General features: G+C 62.8%; 1 protein-coding gene across 8 annotated transcripts in view; it reads left to right on the top strand.

Annotated features, from left to right (window-relative positions):
* Window positions 1–1,673: 1,673 nt before the first annotated feature.
* The window catches only part of MYH14 (myosin heavy chain 14), a 71,320-nt gene continuing 57,944 nt past the window's right edge, over window positions 1,674–15,049 (top strand). For 2 of the 8 annotated variants that reach the window (XM_070063012.2, XM_070063010.2), the window contains exon 1: window positions 1,674–1,824. In XM_070063012.2, the coding sequence (XP_069919113.2) occupies window positions 1,741–1,824 (84 nt within the window). In that variant the 5' untranslated portion in view covers window positions 1,674–1,740. Of the gene's footprint in view, window positions 1,825–11,616; window positions 11,722–12,930; window positions 13,061–15,049 lie in introns of those variants that run through there. The other 6 variants (XM_070063018.2, XM_070063015.2, XM_070063017.2 and 3 more) reach the window with 4 other exon arrangements.

The following is a 15,049-nucleotide window of genomic DNA, read 5'->3' as shown; positions in this document are numbered from 1 at the left end:
AGGCAGAGTAACAGAGAAAAAGGGTGAGACAGAGAAAGAGACGCCTTCCATCTGCTGGTTCACTCCCCACAGTGCTGGGGCTTGGGCCGTCTTCCACTGCTTTCCCAGGCCATAGCAGAGCTGGATTGAAAGTGGAGCAGCCGGGATACGAACTGGCACCCATATGGGATGCGGGCACTGAGGGCACAGCGCAGGCCCCCAACATTTATTTTAAAGATGGACACAGAGATGGAAAAATTCCTATTTTTTGCACATTCCCCAAAAAACCTGTGACAGCCAAGGAGTTGGCTGGCTGAATCCAGGTCTCCCACACGGGCGTCAGGACCCAAGCATTGGCGCCATCCCAGGGTGCTGCCTCCAGGGTTCCAGCCACAGGACGCTGAAGGGTGAGCAGAGCTGGGACTCAGACCCAGGCCCACACACTCCAGTACGGGACGCGGGGCTCCACGGCCAGGCCAAACACCCGCCCCGCCTTCCCACAACGGTCCTGGGAAATTATGTCCCGCCCACCGTTCTTAGGCTTAGCTGCTGTAAATGTTCACCTGCGAATCTGCGTGGATGCTTTCATTCTCTCTGGGGAACGCTGGGCTCTAAGGCAGATGCGTGGTCTTGTAAGAAATTGCACAATTAAGCCGGCGCCGCAGCTCACTAGGCTAACCCTCTACCTGCGGTGCCGGCACACCAGGTTCTAGTCCCGGTCGGGGCACCGGAGTCTGTCCTGGTTGCCCCTCTTCCAGGCCAGCTCTCTGCTGTGGCCCGGGAGTGCAGTGGAGGATGGCCCAAGTGCTTGGGCACTGTACCCCATGGGAGACCAGGAGAAGCACCTGGCTCCTGGCTTCGGATCAGCACGGTGCGCCGGCTGCAGCGGCCATTTGGGGGGGTGAACCAATGGAAGCAAGACCTCTCTCTCTCTCTCTCTCTCTCTCTCTCTCTCTCTCTCACTGTCTAACTCTGCCTGTCAAAAAGAAAAAAAGAAAAGAAATTGCACAATTACTCCGCAAAGCGGCTGTGGGACACTCCTGCTGCTGCTGTGGAAAATGACCCGGCACCAGGGCCGGCAACGGTGCCGGTGGTGAAGCCGCGTCCCGCGCTGCAGTGCCGGGCTCCGCTCCCGCTCCTGCTCCCGACTCCGGCTTCCTGCTAACGCTGACCCTGGTGGGCAGCAGTGAGGGCTCGAGTCACCGGGTTCCTGCCGTCCACGGGGGAGACCCGGATGGAGTGCCCAGCTTCGGCCCAGCCCACCGCTGGCTATTTTCAGGCTTTTGCGGGAGGGAACCAGCAAAAGGGAGCTCTGTCTGTCGTCTGTCTCTGCCTCTTGAATGCTGAACCCCAGAACTGTCCCAGGGAAGCGTCTGTGTCACCAGTCAAGGGCCGAGAGCCCTCGGAGTCGGGCATGGCGGGCACAGGTGTGACCTCTGCTCACCTGCGGTAGTGAGAACCGAGGGAGGGGAAGGAGGCTCCAAGGACAGGGCCCGGCTGGCCCCGAGGCGGCTCCCGGTCAGGTCAGCCCCCGGCAGCCTGGAATGCGGGAGCGAGCCGGGGAGCGGCAGGGAGGAGGCAGGCTGGGAGGATGGGTGAAGCCAGGGACTCGTGGTGCGGTGTTGCTACCCTGGTCACCATGCTGTTATGTATACAGCCCGTCATATATTCGTTAATTATACACCTGCCTTGTCGCCCTCCCGACCTGTGTTCTGTTCAGGTGCACAGAAGGTTCCGGAGGCCCAAGGGACAGCCGCCTCGATGCCAGGCTCTGGGGAACCCGAGATAAGCCGGTCCTGGGCCCAGCCCTTGGGGAGCTCGAGGCCCAGTGGGGTCAACCGACAGGTGAGCAGGCAGGGCGGGCATGTGGAGGGGCGGGGAGAGGCTGGGTGGACAATCAGGGAGGGCTTCCTGACGGAGGAGGCAAAGGCGAGGCCCTTTCCCGACGACCATAGCTGCCAACCTGGATTGGGTGCGTTCGCTGTGTGTTGAACGCAGGCCGTGCGTGGACTTAACCCTCTGTCCGCTGTGGCGCAGTTACTGGGGACATCGGGGCACAGCCTGGACTCCCTGCCTGCCTAGTCCCGCACAGGCTGAACCCGGAGAACACACAGGGAGGCTGGTTGTGGAGGAGTCGCGGACTGGGCGCGGGTTCCACGATGTCCACTGCTGGCGTGTGTTCCTCTGGGACTTTTCCCTTCCCTGGCCGCTGTCCTGTCCCTTGCGCCGCCCCCGCGCCTCCCCGCCCACAAGCAGTCACACCCACGGTGGGTGGGGTGGGTGGGGTGGGTGGGAGGCAGCCAAGCAGCCACACCCACAGGCTGGAGTCCCCGTGGGTGAGGGGTGGGGGGAAGGAGCTCGCTTTGTCACGGAGTGACGGTGCGGGACCCTGATTCTGCCCTCGGCCGGGGCCACCAAGGGCGCCCGCTGGGAAGCGGATCCCAGGACAGCAGCGGGGCGGGTGTGGCCGGGCGCGCCCGGAGGGGCTGAGAGCGCACGGGCCGGCGGCGGGGGCGGGGGTCTGCAGGCCTCGCTCCCAGCCGCAGCGTCTCAGAACCTCGCTTTTCGGTGTCTGGTGACAGCTACGGAAGCCCCACTGCGGGCCGAGGTCCCGCCCAGGAAGGGGCGCGGGCATCCGTCCTCTGTGAAGGTGCATGCGCGGGCGCCTTGGAGGTTCCTGGAGGTGGAAGTCAGGAGAGTAGCGGTGGGCGTGTGCCTGGCGGTGAGGGCGCCTGGACTCTGTCCCTGACCCCGGCGCCCCGCGGATGCGCGCACTGCGGGGGCCCGCAATGACGGCTCAGGCGCTGGGGTCGCTGCACCCACCTGGGAGACCTGGATTGCATTCTTGGCTTCTAGCTTCAGCCTGGCCCAGCTCTGGCCATCGCGGGCAGTTAGGGAATGAACCAGTGCATGGAAGCTTTCTGTGTGTGTGTGTGTGTGTGTGTGTCTGCTTCATAAATACGTAATTCTGAGGGCCAGTGCCACAGCGGGTTAGCAATTGCCTGCAGGGCTGGCATCCGATATGTGCGTTGCTTCAAGTCTTGGCTGCTCCACTTCTCATCCAGCTCCCTGCTAATTTGGGGAGTGAACCAGCAGGTGGAAGATCTCTCGCTGTCTCTGTCTCTCTGTCTCTCTCTATATATGTAAAGCTGCTTTTCAAGTAAATTTCTAAAAAAAAAAATTTAATAAGTAATTTTTAAAAGACAAATTCATTTTGATACAAAAAGATTTGGATTCCATAGGTGATTTTTCATAATATGCAATTTCCAGGAATGTTCTAAATTTTTATGTATTTTCATTTTCTTTGAAAGGCACAGAGATAAAGATTCTTTGTCTGCTGGTTCATTCCCCAAAATGCCTGCAACAGCCAGACTGGGGCCAGGTCAAAGCCAGGAGCTGGGAACTCATTCTGACGTGGTCACCTGAGTCGCTGCCTCCCAGGGTCTGCATTTGCAGGAAGCTGGATTAAAAGTGGAGCGGTGGGGACTGGCACCCAGACGCTCTGATGTGGGATACAGGTGTCCCAAGTGGAGACATAGCCGCCACCCCAAACTCCCCTGGCCTAAGAACTTTGGAAAGATGGCCCATATACAGGGTGGCTATGGAATACTATATAGGTGTGAAAAAGGTTAGGGTGATTTGAATGCGGGAGGAGTGCGTCAGAGTTGCCTGCATCAGATGGGATCTATGAACACAAGAAGTTGCAATGTTTCTGTAGGTGATGAGCAAACAAGGACTGACAACCTTTCTGTAGAGGCCCACACAATAAGCATTTTCCACTTGGAGCACCGCGTGGTCTCTGTGTAGCTGCGTGGCCCAGCCGGTGAGCACAGCTGTGTTCCAGCTTTATCCGCAAACACAGGCGGGGCCGTTGTCTGGCGGCCCCTGCTGTAGATAAATAGTGCATGTTTCTGGAACCATTCACAACCGAACATCACCAGGGGGCGTCTGCAGGGGGAAGCGAGAAGAAGGGGCTTGCGGAGGGAAGTGTTACACTCTTCCTTGAAGTCATTTTGCTGTGTGCAATTGAAATCGTCTTAATTAAAAAAGAAAACAATGTTTTAAAAATAGCTGTGATGGTCTTTCCCCCCTCTGGTTATAAGGCAGCTACGGTCATGTTAGAAAGTGCTGGAAGTGGGGCAGGTGTTTAGCATGCAATTAAGATGTTCCCTGGGCGCCGGTTTGAGTCCCGGCTGCCCCACTTCCGATCCAGCTCTCTGCTCTGGCCTGGGAAAGCAGTAGAAGGTGGCCCAAGTGCTTGGGCCCCTGCACCCACAAGGGAGACCCAGAAGAAGCTCCTGGCCCAGCCCTGGCCGATGTGGCCATTTGGGGAGTAAACAGCAGATGGAATCTCTCTTTCTCCCTCTCTCCCTCTCCCTCTCTTTCTCTGCATCTCTCTCTCTCTGTAACTCTGCCTCTTAAATAAATAAGTAAACCTTAAAAGAAAAGCCCACGGGGCCGGCGCTGTGGCTCACTTGGTTAATCCTCCACCTGTGGTGCCGGCATCCCATATGGGTGCCAGGTTCTAGTCCCGGGTGCCCCTCTTCCAGTCCAGCTCTCTGCTGTGGCCTGGGAAGGCAGTAGGGGATGGCCCAGGTCCTTGGGCCCTGCACCCGCATGGGAGACCAGGAGAAGCACCTGGCTCCTGGCTCCGGATTGGTGCAGTGCCGGCCGTAGCGGCCATTTGGGGGGTGAACCAAAGGAAGGAAGACCTTTCTCTCTCTCTCTCTCACTGTCTAACTCTATCAAATAAAAAAAAAAAAAAGAAAGAAAGAAAAGCCCACAGCAAAATTCTCTCAGGGTGCATCAGGCAGGTGCTGTGGGGTGGAGGGAGTTGGTCCGTGGAAATGTTGCTCTGTTGTTTGATTTCTTCTCTTTCTGTGTGTAACTAAAATAGCTTTACTTCAAAGAAGTCATGTTGTCAAAACAGCAGTGGCAGTCCCCTGCCTCGGGTCTCACAAGCTATAAGGGGGTTGGCTGGGCTGTGGTCTCAGCTCCAGGCTCAGGTGGGGAAGAGAATTGGTTTCCAGGCTCACACGGTTGTGGGCAGGGCTCGGTTCCCGGGGCTGCTGCTCGGGGGCCACCCTCAGTTTCTTGTCACATGAGCCTCCCCAGGTGGCAACTGGCTTTGTCAGCTCACAGAGACGCACAGCGCCCAGCACAATGGAAGCCCCTGGCGTCTATAACTCAACCACAAAGGCACAGCCCGTTGATTTATTTTTAAAAGATTTATTTTATTCGAAAGGGAGAGTTCCAGAGAGAGGAGAGAGAGAGAGAGCGAGAGCGAGCGAGCTTTCGTCCACTGGTTCACTCCCCAAATGGCCACATCAGCCAGGGCTGGGCCAGGCTGAAGCAGGAGCGTGGAGCTTCGTGCGGGGCCGTCTTCAGCTGCTTTTCCCAGGCCATCATCAGGGATCTATATCAGGAGTGGAGCAGCGCCCGCATGGGATGCCGGCACTGCAGGCTGTGGCTTTACCTGCTGTTACAGTCCTGGCCCTTGGAGTCACATGTGCTTCTTTCTGTTTGTTTTTTGAGTTGGGTTTTGAAGCATGAGTAGGAGCTCACTCAGTACAGAAACCATGCTTCCATTCGTTTTCTCGGTCAACCCCGCTCCCTGAGGCCTCTGTGTGCCCCAGGTGCTGGGCTAGGAGATCTGAGGAACCTAAGCTGAGTCTGATTCCGGTCTTTACAGAACAACCGGCCCCAGGGATGGGTCAGACTCGGCCCCGTCCTCTGGCCTGCAAGCTGGTCAGCTGAGTGATGCAATGCCAGGGGCCAGTGCGAGTGAGAGGAACAGAGTGGCCGCTGAGCTGTCCACCCTGACACACTCCGCACACCATGCAGACCGCAAGGATGTCAGAGACCTGTGTCTCCGCTCAGAGACGCACTTCATCCTCACTCATGGGAACGCGTGCCTCTCTGGACACCTCCCCACCCCGCGTGCCAGCCCTGTGCTGGGTCAGGCTGGGGACACGCACATGGCATGGACGCAGGAGCCCAGAGGGGCGGCTGCTGTGCACAGGGGCTGGTGGACAGAGGACTCCAGCCCAGCGGTCAGAGCGTCAGTAGGAGAGGGAGCACACCATGGCAGGGGGCAGCGGGGAGCCCTCTCTACTCTGTCCTGGGGCGTCCCGAAGCTGAGCTGGAGTTCCCTGGTGTGGAGAGCCGGGAAGGGGGAGCAACAGGCAGAAGGCACAGGACGTGCAAAGACCCAGACGCATGTAAGACCACTTATCAAACAATCCATCCACTCACCTGTCCACTCGTCTCTGTCATCCATCCACCCACCCACCTATCCACCCATCCACCATCCATCCACTCAACCATCACCCATCCACCCATCCATCATCTATCCATCTACTCAACCATCCATCTACTCAACCATCACCCACCCACCTACCCACCTATCCACCTACCCATCCATCCACCCATCCACCATCCATCATCCATCCACCCACCCATCCATCCATCTACCCACCCACCCATCCATCCACCTACCCACCTACCCACCTATCCACCCATCCACCATCCATCCATCCACCCACCCATCCACCCATCCATCCATCCATCCACCCATCCACTCACCCTTTCAGCAACTCACTCATCCATGCGTCCACCTGCGTGTCGTCTGTCCATCTCCATGTTCGTGTATCCTTGTCCTTATGCGTTGACTGATTCCTTCATCAGTCCGCCAACTTACTTATTCACTGAGTCGTCTGTTTCCTCATCCATTCATTAATCCAGCAGCCAAATGCTGCCTCATTCATCCGTGTGCCCACTCGTCTGTCACATGCCCGTCTAGTCACTTCCTTGTCCATCACTGTCACCTGTCACCTGCTCCCTCCCACCGCCCCCTCCTTGGAGAACTCTCCCTGACCACTGTTTAAAAGAACCCCCTCCGCTCGGCTCTGCTGGAAGACAGCGAGAGCCGGGGCAGAGGAATGCACAGGACAGGGCGAAGGGCATCGGGGGACCGGGGCCCCGGGAGAGCCTCACTGAAGAGGTGATAGTTGAGCAAGGCTGGAAGGACGTGAGGGCGTGGCCTTGCACCTAGGGAAGCAGTGGTCCAGGTGCAGAGAATGGCACGTGCAAAGGTCCCGAGGCGGGGCTAAGCCTGCTGCGTTTGGGCAGCACGGAGGAGGCCAGCGTGTCTAGAGTGGAGTGAGGGAGGGAGAGGAGATGGGCTTTGTGATGGGAGCTGGGAGGGAGCAGACTGGCACCTGAGTGTTCTTGGGAGCCGGGACTCCGTCTTTGCACCTCGCTCTCCCCAGTGTCTAAAGTGGGTCTGCTAACGGCTGCCCAGGAGCCCCATTCTCCCTGTGTGTGTGAATAAAGTTTTATCGGCACACACCCTCCCCATTCGTTTACCCATGGGCCCTGGCTGCGACACGTGGAGCCCAGACCGGCCACGCAGCTGGCTGCACTTGCTGTCCGGCTTCTCGTATGCAGCCTCCGCCGAGTGGCCCGGAACAGCGCTGGGCACGTAGTAGGCACTCAGCGAATATCTGTTCTCACAGGACTGAGCCTGCCACTCTTCTGGGACCCACACGAGGCCACTGGCTCGCTCTTGTCCCCAAGCGCAGTCCAGTTCCGAGTCACATGCAGGCAAACAACAACTCAGTGACCAAAAATAAACACCAGGCATGCAAGCCTTTGCCAGCGGGAGGTGCCCAGGAGGGCGGCAGGCAGGACCGATGCGGGGCCCTGCGGCCTCTCTCCCCGTCCCTCTCCCGCCACACACCAGGCACGCAAGCTGCCCCCCTCTTGCTCAAAAACATCCCCCCAGACTCTCCTATTCTCCGCAAAGCAGCCCTGTCCCTGCCTCCCTGGATCCTCCCCTTGCAGCCCCACCCTTTCCTTTCCGCCTATCATCTTGGCCCCCTGCTGGCTCCCCCCCCTCTCCGTGTCCCTGTCCGTGCCGCCCTCGCTCAGATTCTGCATGCTCCGATCCGTGCCTGCAACCTGGATCCTCCGGAGACTCCGAAAGCTCACACATTCCTGCCTCGCTCTCCCCAGACACACCCAGCCCGGCATCCCAGCCCCCCCTTCCCGAGCACCTCTCCACTGCGGTCAGTCCGGCACCTTTGTCGCCGACAGCTGATGACCCTAGTGCTGGGCTGCAGAGACAGCGGCCATGGGGAGGCCTCGGCCCCCAGGGGAATGAGTGTGGGCTTTACCTTGAAGACCCTCTCTGGCGGGCTTGGGAGAGGACAGGTGCAGGGCACAGAGGCTGTGCGGTGCCACCCCAGCTGTGGTCTCTGGGCTCTCAGCCTTTCTCTGGTGGCTTCCTGGAGCGATCTGTAGCCCGAGCTTGGGAGCCGGGCTACGCTGCATTCGGATCTAGGCTCTGCCGCTTTCTACCTGTGCCTCAGGTTCTTCATCTGTACAATGGGTGTGATGTTAACACCATTTAGGGTTACCGGGAGGATGTCGATAGAAGGCGGGACACTGTGCCTGGTGCAGAGAAAGCACTCAGTAAACACCAGCAGCTGCGCAAGTTCTCAGCACGGCGGGCAGGCTGCCCTCTGCAAAGGCAGCTCGTTATCAGGAGTATCGGTCATGATACTGTTACCCCAGAGAGAGCAGGACTTAGTCCCTGCAGATTGCGAGCGATGACATCACCAGTTGCCAGGTAGATTTAGTCCTGGGTGGGGTTGATGACATCACCAGTTGCCAGGCAGATTGTGGTTGGAATGTGGGTGCCAGAGGCTTCTTCCTGGAGTGAAACTGTTGCATTCCCGTCCACACTCTCCCCTGCCTGTCCACACTCTCCCCTGCCCGTCCACACTCTCCCCCGCCCGTCCACACTCTCCCCTGCCCGTCCACACTCTCCCCTGCCCATCCACACTCTCCCCTCCCTGTCCACACTCTCCCCTCCCTGTCCACACTCTCCCCCGCCCGTCCACACTCTCCCCTCCCTGTCCACACTCTCCCCTCCCTGTCCACACTCTCCCCCGCCCGTCCACACTCTCCCCTGCCCGTCCACACTCTCCCCTCCCTGTCCACACTCTCCCCTGCCCATCCACACTCTCGCCTCCCTGTCCACACTCTCCCCCGCCCGTCCACACTCTCCCCTGCCCATCCACACTCTCCCCTGCCTGTCCACACTCTCCCCTCCCTGTCCACACTCTCCCCTCCCTGTCCACACTCTCCCCCGCCCGTCCACGCTCTCCCCTGCCCGTCCACACTCTCCCCTGCCCGTCCACACTCTCCCCCGCCCGTCCACACTCTCCCCTGCCCGTCCACACTCTCCCCTGCCTGTCCACACTCTCCCCTCCCTGTCCACACTCTCCCCTCCCTGTCCACACTCTCCCCCGCCCGTCCACGCTCTCCCCTGCCCGTCCACACTCTCCCCTGCCCGTCCACACTCTCCCCCGCCCGTCCACACTCTCCCCTGCCCGTCCACACTCTCCCCTCCCTGTCCACAATCTCCCCTCCCTGTCCACACTCTTCCCTCCCTGTCCACACTCTCCCCTGCCTGTCCACACTCTCCCCTGCCTGTCCACACTCTCCCCTGCCCGTCCACACTCTCCCCTCCCTGTCCACACTCTCCCCTGCCCATCCACACTCTCCCCTCCCTGTCCACACTCTCCCCTCCCTGTTCACACTCTCCCCCGCCCGTCCACACTCTCCCCCGCCCGTCCACACTCTCCCCTGCCCGTCCACACTCTCCCCTGCCCATCCACACTCTCCCCTCCCTGTCCACACTCTCCCCTCCCTGTCCACACTCTCCCCCGCCCGTCCACACTCTCCCCTGCCCGTCCACACTCTCCCCTCCCTGTCCACACTCTCCCCTGCCCATCCACACTCTCCCCTCCCTGTCCACACTCTCCCCCGCCCGTCCACACTCTCCCCCGCCCGTCCACACTCTCCCCTGCCCATCCACACTCTCCCCTGCCCGTCCACACTCTCCCCTGCCCGTCCACACTCTCCCCTGGTGCCCTGAGGCACTGATTTCTCCTGTCTCTGAGCTGCGTCTCCTATCCATAAAACAGAGGAAACAAAGGTACCATCACAGGGTTGTAAAGTGAATGTGATGAGTTAGTGCCTTCCGAGGGCACAATGTCCAGCACGCAATCAACACTCCACGAACAGCTCTCGTTGTCCTCACCGTCTGGTCTCTGCATCTCACTGTGGAGAACACCCCAAGCAGGGTGATAAGAGCCCTGGCTCTGCCTTGGACGACAGCGCACGAGCCCCGATCTGGCCTGCGGATTCCGGCAGTGGCTCCCGAGCGCTCCGGGCCGGCACACGATGGCTGAGATGGCGCCAGTCACGCTCTTGGCACGACACAAGCTGAGGCATCGCCACAGGCTCTCCTTCTCCTGGCCTCAGTTTTCCCATCTGCAAGGTGGGAGGTGGCGTCGGCTGTCTCAGCGCTTCGTGCTGGGAGCTGCCACTGCTGCCCTCGAGCCCTCCACACCCAGCTCGGTCTCTGACTCCCCATCTTTCCCTGCCCCCTTTCTCTGCTCCTCCCACAGGGAGGTCCCTCCTGCCTGCTCTTAGTAGGACCACAGGTAACACCCGTCACGATAATTACCACGGCTTGCCTCTTTAACCTTTTTCCCAGTGCCAGAATTTTTTGTATACACCAATCCGTTTAATCCACATCATACAAGGACTTGTTGCTGCCTATACAGCAAACATTATTAAACCCCCACTGCATACCAGGCCCTGGAGATTTAGCAGGAAACCATTGGCAGGAGCAGAATCCAGGATGGTGGAGGGAGGTGGCCTCACTCTGTGGTAAACCTGGGAGAACAGGGCTCCTGGGGGGAGGAGCAGGTGGCGGAAACCATGGAAGGCAGGGGTGGGGTGCGGCAGGGGTCAAAGGGCAGCTGGGAGCCCAAGTGATGGGGCAGGGAGGGGGTGAGACCAGAAGGGGCAATGGGCTGTGGCTACGGCGCAGGGCGGGACTTTTATTGGGCGAAATGGAAGGTTCTGAACAGAGAAGCCGAGTTGCCCGGGACCACCGCTTCCTGCCCTCCCCGTCTGTATCCCCATCGCCATCTTTATCCCTGGTTCGTCTGCGTGTTCCTAGCACCCGCTCCGGACACTGCCATGGGCCGGCCCTGGCGCCCGGCCCAGCGTGGGCTGACCTCATCCGAGCGTGACGCTCCTAATAGCACCAACTGCCAGGGCTTTCCTGGGTGAGACCACGCAGGTACACACACCGGGCACTCCATGCACGCGCATCCTCGCTCCTGGCGCTGTCACCGCCCACACCTGGGAGCCTGCCCGGGACGCGGCCGGCGTTCGACAAAAGCGAATTCTCTCTCCCGGCCGTCCAGCCCGCCGGCTCCCCCGGGGACCGAGGCATTCCGGCCTCCAGCCGCCCCCCTCCACGCCGGCGCTCACAAAGCTCCCCATTCAAGCCCGGCGCACAAAGCGGCCCATTCACCCCGGGCCCCTGGGGCCGACTGCCCCTGGGCGCCCCCCGCGCCTCGTCATTGGTCGCGCCGGCCGCCCGTCAGGGCTCGGGTCCCACCCACGACCGCGCCGCCCGGCTCGGCGCTCCGGCCGGGTTCTTTTCCCACGGCTGGCACCCTGCAGCAACTTCTCATTGGCCCTGCCCACCAGCCGCTCCTTTTGATTGGCGGTTGCCGCTCCCCATGGGCGGGGCCGTAGCTTGCCGCAGCGGGCACCGATTGGTCCCGCCTGTGCTCGCGGGGGCGGGGTCGTCTTGGCCGGCCCGCCCCTCTTTCTGCACAGGCCGAGGCCTCCGGACGGCTCTGGAAGCCGGTGAGTGCCCGGGGGCCGGCAGCCCGGCTGAGGTGGCGGAGCAAGACTGGCCGCGGGGAGACGAGAGGCTGGGGGCTGCGACGCGGCCGCGGAGGCCGGCGCGGACGGCCGGGGCCGGGGCCGGGGCGCGGGCGCCGCCGCTCACCTTGGGCGCGCGCCGGGGCGCCGCGGGGGCGGGGGCGGCGCGTCAGCACCTCCGCCCCCCGCCCCGGCTTGGCCCGGTTCCCGCCGGGTGCGGGGCCGGGTCGGGGTCCTCGCCGCTGCCCCGGGCCTGAGCCGCGGAAGGGGCCGCCGAGGCTGTCTTTGGGACCCGGGAGACTTTAATCCCTGAGTCATCGCCTTCATGATGGCAGAGGCCCCGGCCGCCCCCTGCAGATTCGGGGGCGGGAGAAGGGGGGTCCCGGCCGGCGGAGGCAGAGGGCAGGGGGAGACGTTTCTGGGCCCCCGGGAAGGTACTTGGGCGCTTTCACGTTTATGCCGAAACCGTTTCGTAATCGTGTTAACACTCGGGGCGAGTTATGCTGTACCCATTTCACAGACCAGAAACACTGAGCCTGGCCCGAGGCGCTGGCCGCGGGGGAGGCGTGGGGGAAGCAGAGTTCAGAGCCAGTTTTCCCTCGGGTCCTCTAACCCTGTACACCCCGCGGCGGTGGCCGCCCCCCTAAGTCTCTCTCTGGACCGGCGGGAGTGCTGCGTGCGCGACCCTGGGCGCCTGCTTCTGTGCTCCATGCCTCAGTTTCCCCACCTGGGAAATGGAGACGTCCCTGACGGCTGGAGCCGCTCTGGGAGTTACAGCCGGAAAAGCACGGGGCACGCAGCAGGTGCGCGCGTTCCGGTCTTCCTCCTCCGCGCCACGAGGCCAGAGTACGGGAGGCTGGAATGTGACACTGTGGAGGCGGCGTCCCATTTCCGGGCTGGGAAGACTGAGGCCCCGAGAGACTAAATGGCGAAGCAGAATTCTTCTCCGCGTTGGCTTCTTCATTTCAAGGGCCGCTGCAGGGCATCCGAACCCCGGGAGTCCTCAGCTGGATCCTCGCGCACGCGTGGGTCGCTGACCTTTGCCCACCGGGAGGAGGGGGAGGGCAGCCCCTGGCACCGCCGCCGCCCACCTGGCCGCCGGCTCCTCCCCCTCCTCCTGTCAAAGGCCCTTGGGCTCCAGGCCCCGCCCCTCCCCGAGCCCGGCAGGTGCCGGGTGACGTCAGAGCCGGCTCCCGCCCCGTAAGGCGACGCGGCCCCGCCCCACGCAGGACCGCGGAGGTAGTCGCACCTGAGGGCTCTGAAGCGGCGCGGGGATTCCCGTGCCCCCTCCCCATCTCCCTGCTCCGGCCGGCGTCCCCAGGTAACCCCAAGGGTCCGCGGGGTCGGGGGGAGGGGCGATCCTGGCGCCAGGGACCGGCCGAGAGGACTCCTGGGTCTGGGGACCGGCGCTGTGGCCGGTACCCCCGGCCTCAGGAAGACCCGCGAGCCGGGCTCCCGGGTTAGGAGGAAAGAAAGGACCCGAGCCGCGGTGCACATCCTGGGTCTGGGAGGGAGGGCGGGGCTGACCCTGGGTCTGAGGGAGGAGGGGCTGGGGCTGGACCCCTGGGTCTGAGGGAGGAGGGCTGGGGCTGACCCTGGGTCTGAGGGAGGAGGGGCTGGGGCTGGACCCCTGGGTCTGAGGGAGGAGGGGCTGGGGCTGGACCCCTGGGTCTGAGGGAGGAGGCAAGGGCTGGACCCCTGGGTCTGAGGGAGGAGGGGCGGGGGCTGGACCCCTGGGTCTGAGGGAGGAGGGGCTGGGGCTGGACCCCTGGATCTGAGGGAGGAGGGCTGGGGCTGGACCCCTGGGTCTGAGAGAGGTGGGATTGGGGCTGGACCCCTGGGTCTGAGAGAGGAGGGGCGGGGGCTGGACCCCAGGGTCTGAGGGAGGAGGCGGGGGCTGGACCCCTGGGTCTGAGAGAGGAGGGGCTGGGGCTGGACCCCTGGGTCTGAGAGAGGAGGGGCTGGGGCTGGACCCCTGGGTCTGAGAGAGGAGGGGCTGGGCCTGGACCCCTGGATCTGAGGGAGGAGGCAGGGGCTGGACCCCTGGTTCTGAGGGAGGAGGCAGGGGCTGGACTCCTGGGTCTGAGAGAGGAGGGGCTGGGGCTGGACCTCTGGGTCTAGGGAGGGGGACTGGGCTGGACCCCTGGGTCTGAGGGAGGAGGGCTGGGGCTGGACTCCTGGGTCTGAGGGAGGAGGGGCTGGGCCTGGACCCCTGGGTCTGAGGGAGGAGGCAGGGGCTGGACCCCTGGATCTGAGGGAGGGACCCCTGGGTTTGAGGGAAGAGGGCTGGGGGCCTGGACCCCTGGGTCTGGGGGAGGAGGGACTGGAGCTGGACCCCTGGGTCTGAGGGAGGAGGGCTGGGGCTGGACCCCTGGGTCTGAGGGAGGAGGGGCTGGGGCTGGACCCCTGGGTCTGAAGGAGGAGGCAGGGGCTGGACCCCTGCGTCTGCGGGAGGAGGGGGGCCCTGCCCTCTGGAATCAGCAGCAGGCTGAGGTCAGAGGCCTGGATGGGAGGCCCCGGCCCCTGCCTCGGGCGGCTCCCTGCTGCCTTTCCTTTTCAAGCCCAGCGGTGCCCGCCCCGCCCTGGGCAGGTGACAGTAATGAGCCCTGGCAGAGCCTTCCTGCCACTGGGGCGGGGTGGGGCGGGGCGGGGCGGGCTCACCCTTGGAGCCAGGGCTGTGAGCCCACGGGGGGTGGGGAGGTAGGGGGGGTGGGCTGTGGCCACCCTCAGCGCAGCGGCCTCCCCTCAGTCCCTCTGCTGTGAGGTGGGGGCCTCGCCCTTGTGGTCCCAGGGAGGAGGGGCGGGGCCTGGACTCCTGGCTCCAGGGAGAGGAGGCACAGGGCTGAGCGACTGCCGAAACTCCCAAACCCTTCCTGGTCAAAGGCCACGGGGCTGCGAGGAAGTGGGTGGGGTGGGGGTAAAGTCCCACGGATGGAGTTCGGCTCTGGGCAGACCAAGTGGGCTGGGGTGAGCCCTGTGGATTTGGGGCCTGTGGGGCAGAGGGTCGCCGGCTCCTCTCCGGGCGCAGGGACCGGGGTTTGAGATCCAAGAGCTCTAGGGAGTCCGGGGCAGCCCGGACCGCTGGCGGGGGTGTGAGGAGAGGGCGCCTGTGAGTGTGCATGCGGGGAGCTGAGGGTGTTGGGGCCACACCAGGGAGCTGGGTGTCTGCAGGGCTTCTCCCAGGGGGTGGGGGGCAGGGAGGCGGAAGCATCCGGTGTCCGGTGTGGGCGACAGTGACACGGGCCACTGAGGCGGGGACAGGCTGCGGGCGGGCATTGTCCTGGCGCTGCCCAGGCTGCCTGGGAGCTGC

This window comes from Oryctolagus cuniculus, chromosome 18, assembly GCF_051225735.1.
Source record: "Oryctolagus cuniculus isolate XC-2025 breed Fujian yellow rabbit chromosome 18, ASM5122573v1, whole genome shotgun sequence".
Lineage (NCBI taxonomy): Eukaryota > Metazoa > Chordata > Mammalia > Lagomorpha > Leporidae > Oryctolagus > Oryctolagus cuniculus.
The sequence above is the reverse complement of the archived record's forward strand: the minus strand, read 5'-3'. Positions and strand labels throughout refer to the sequence as shown.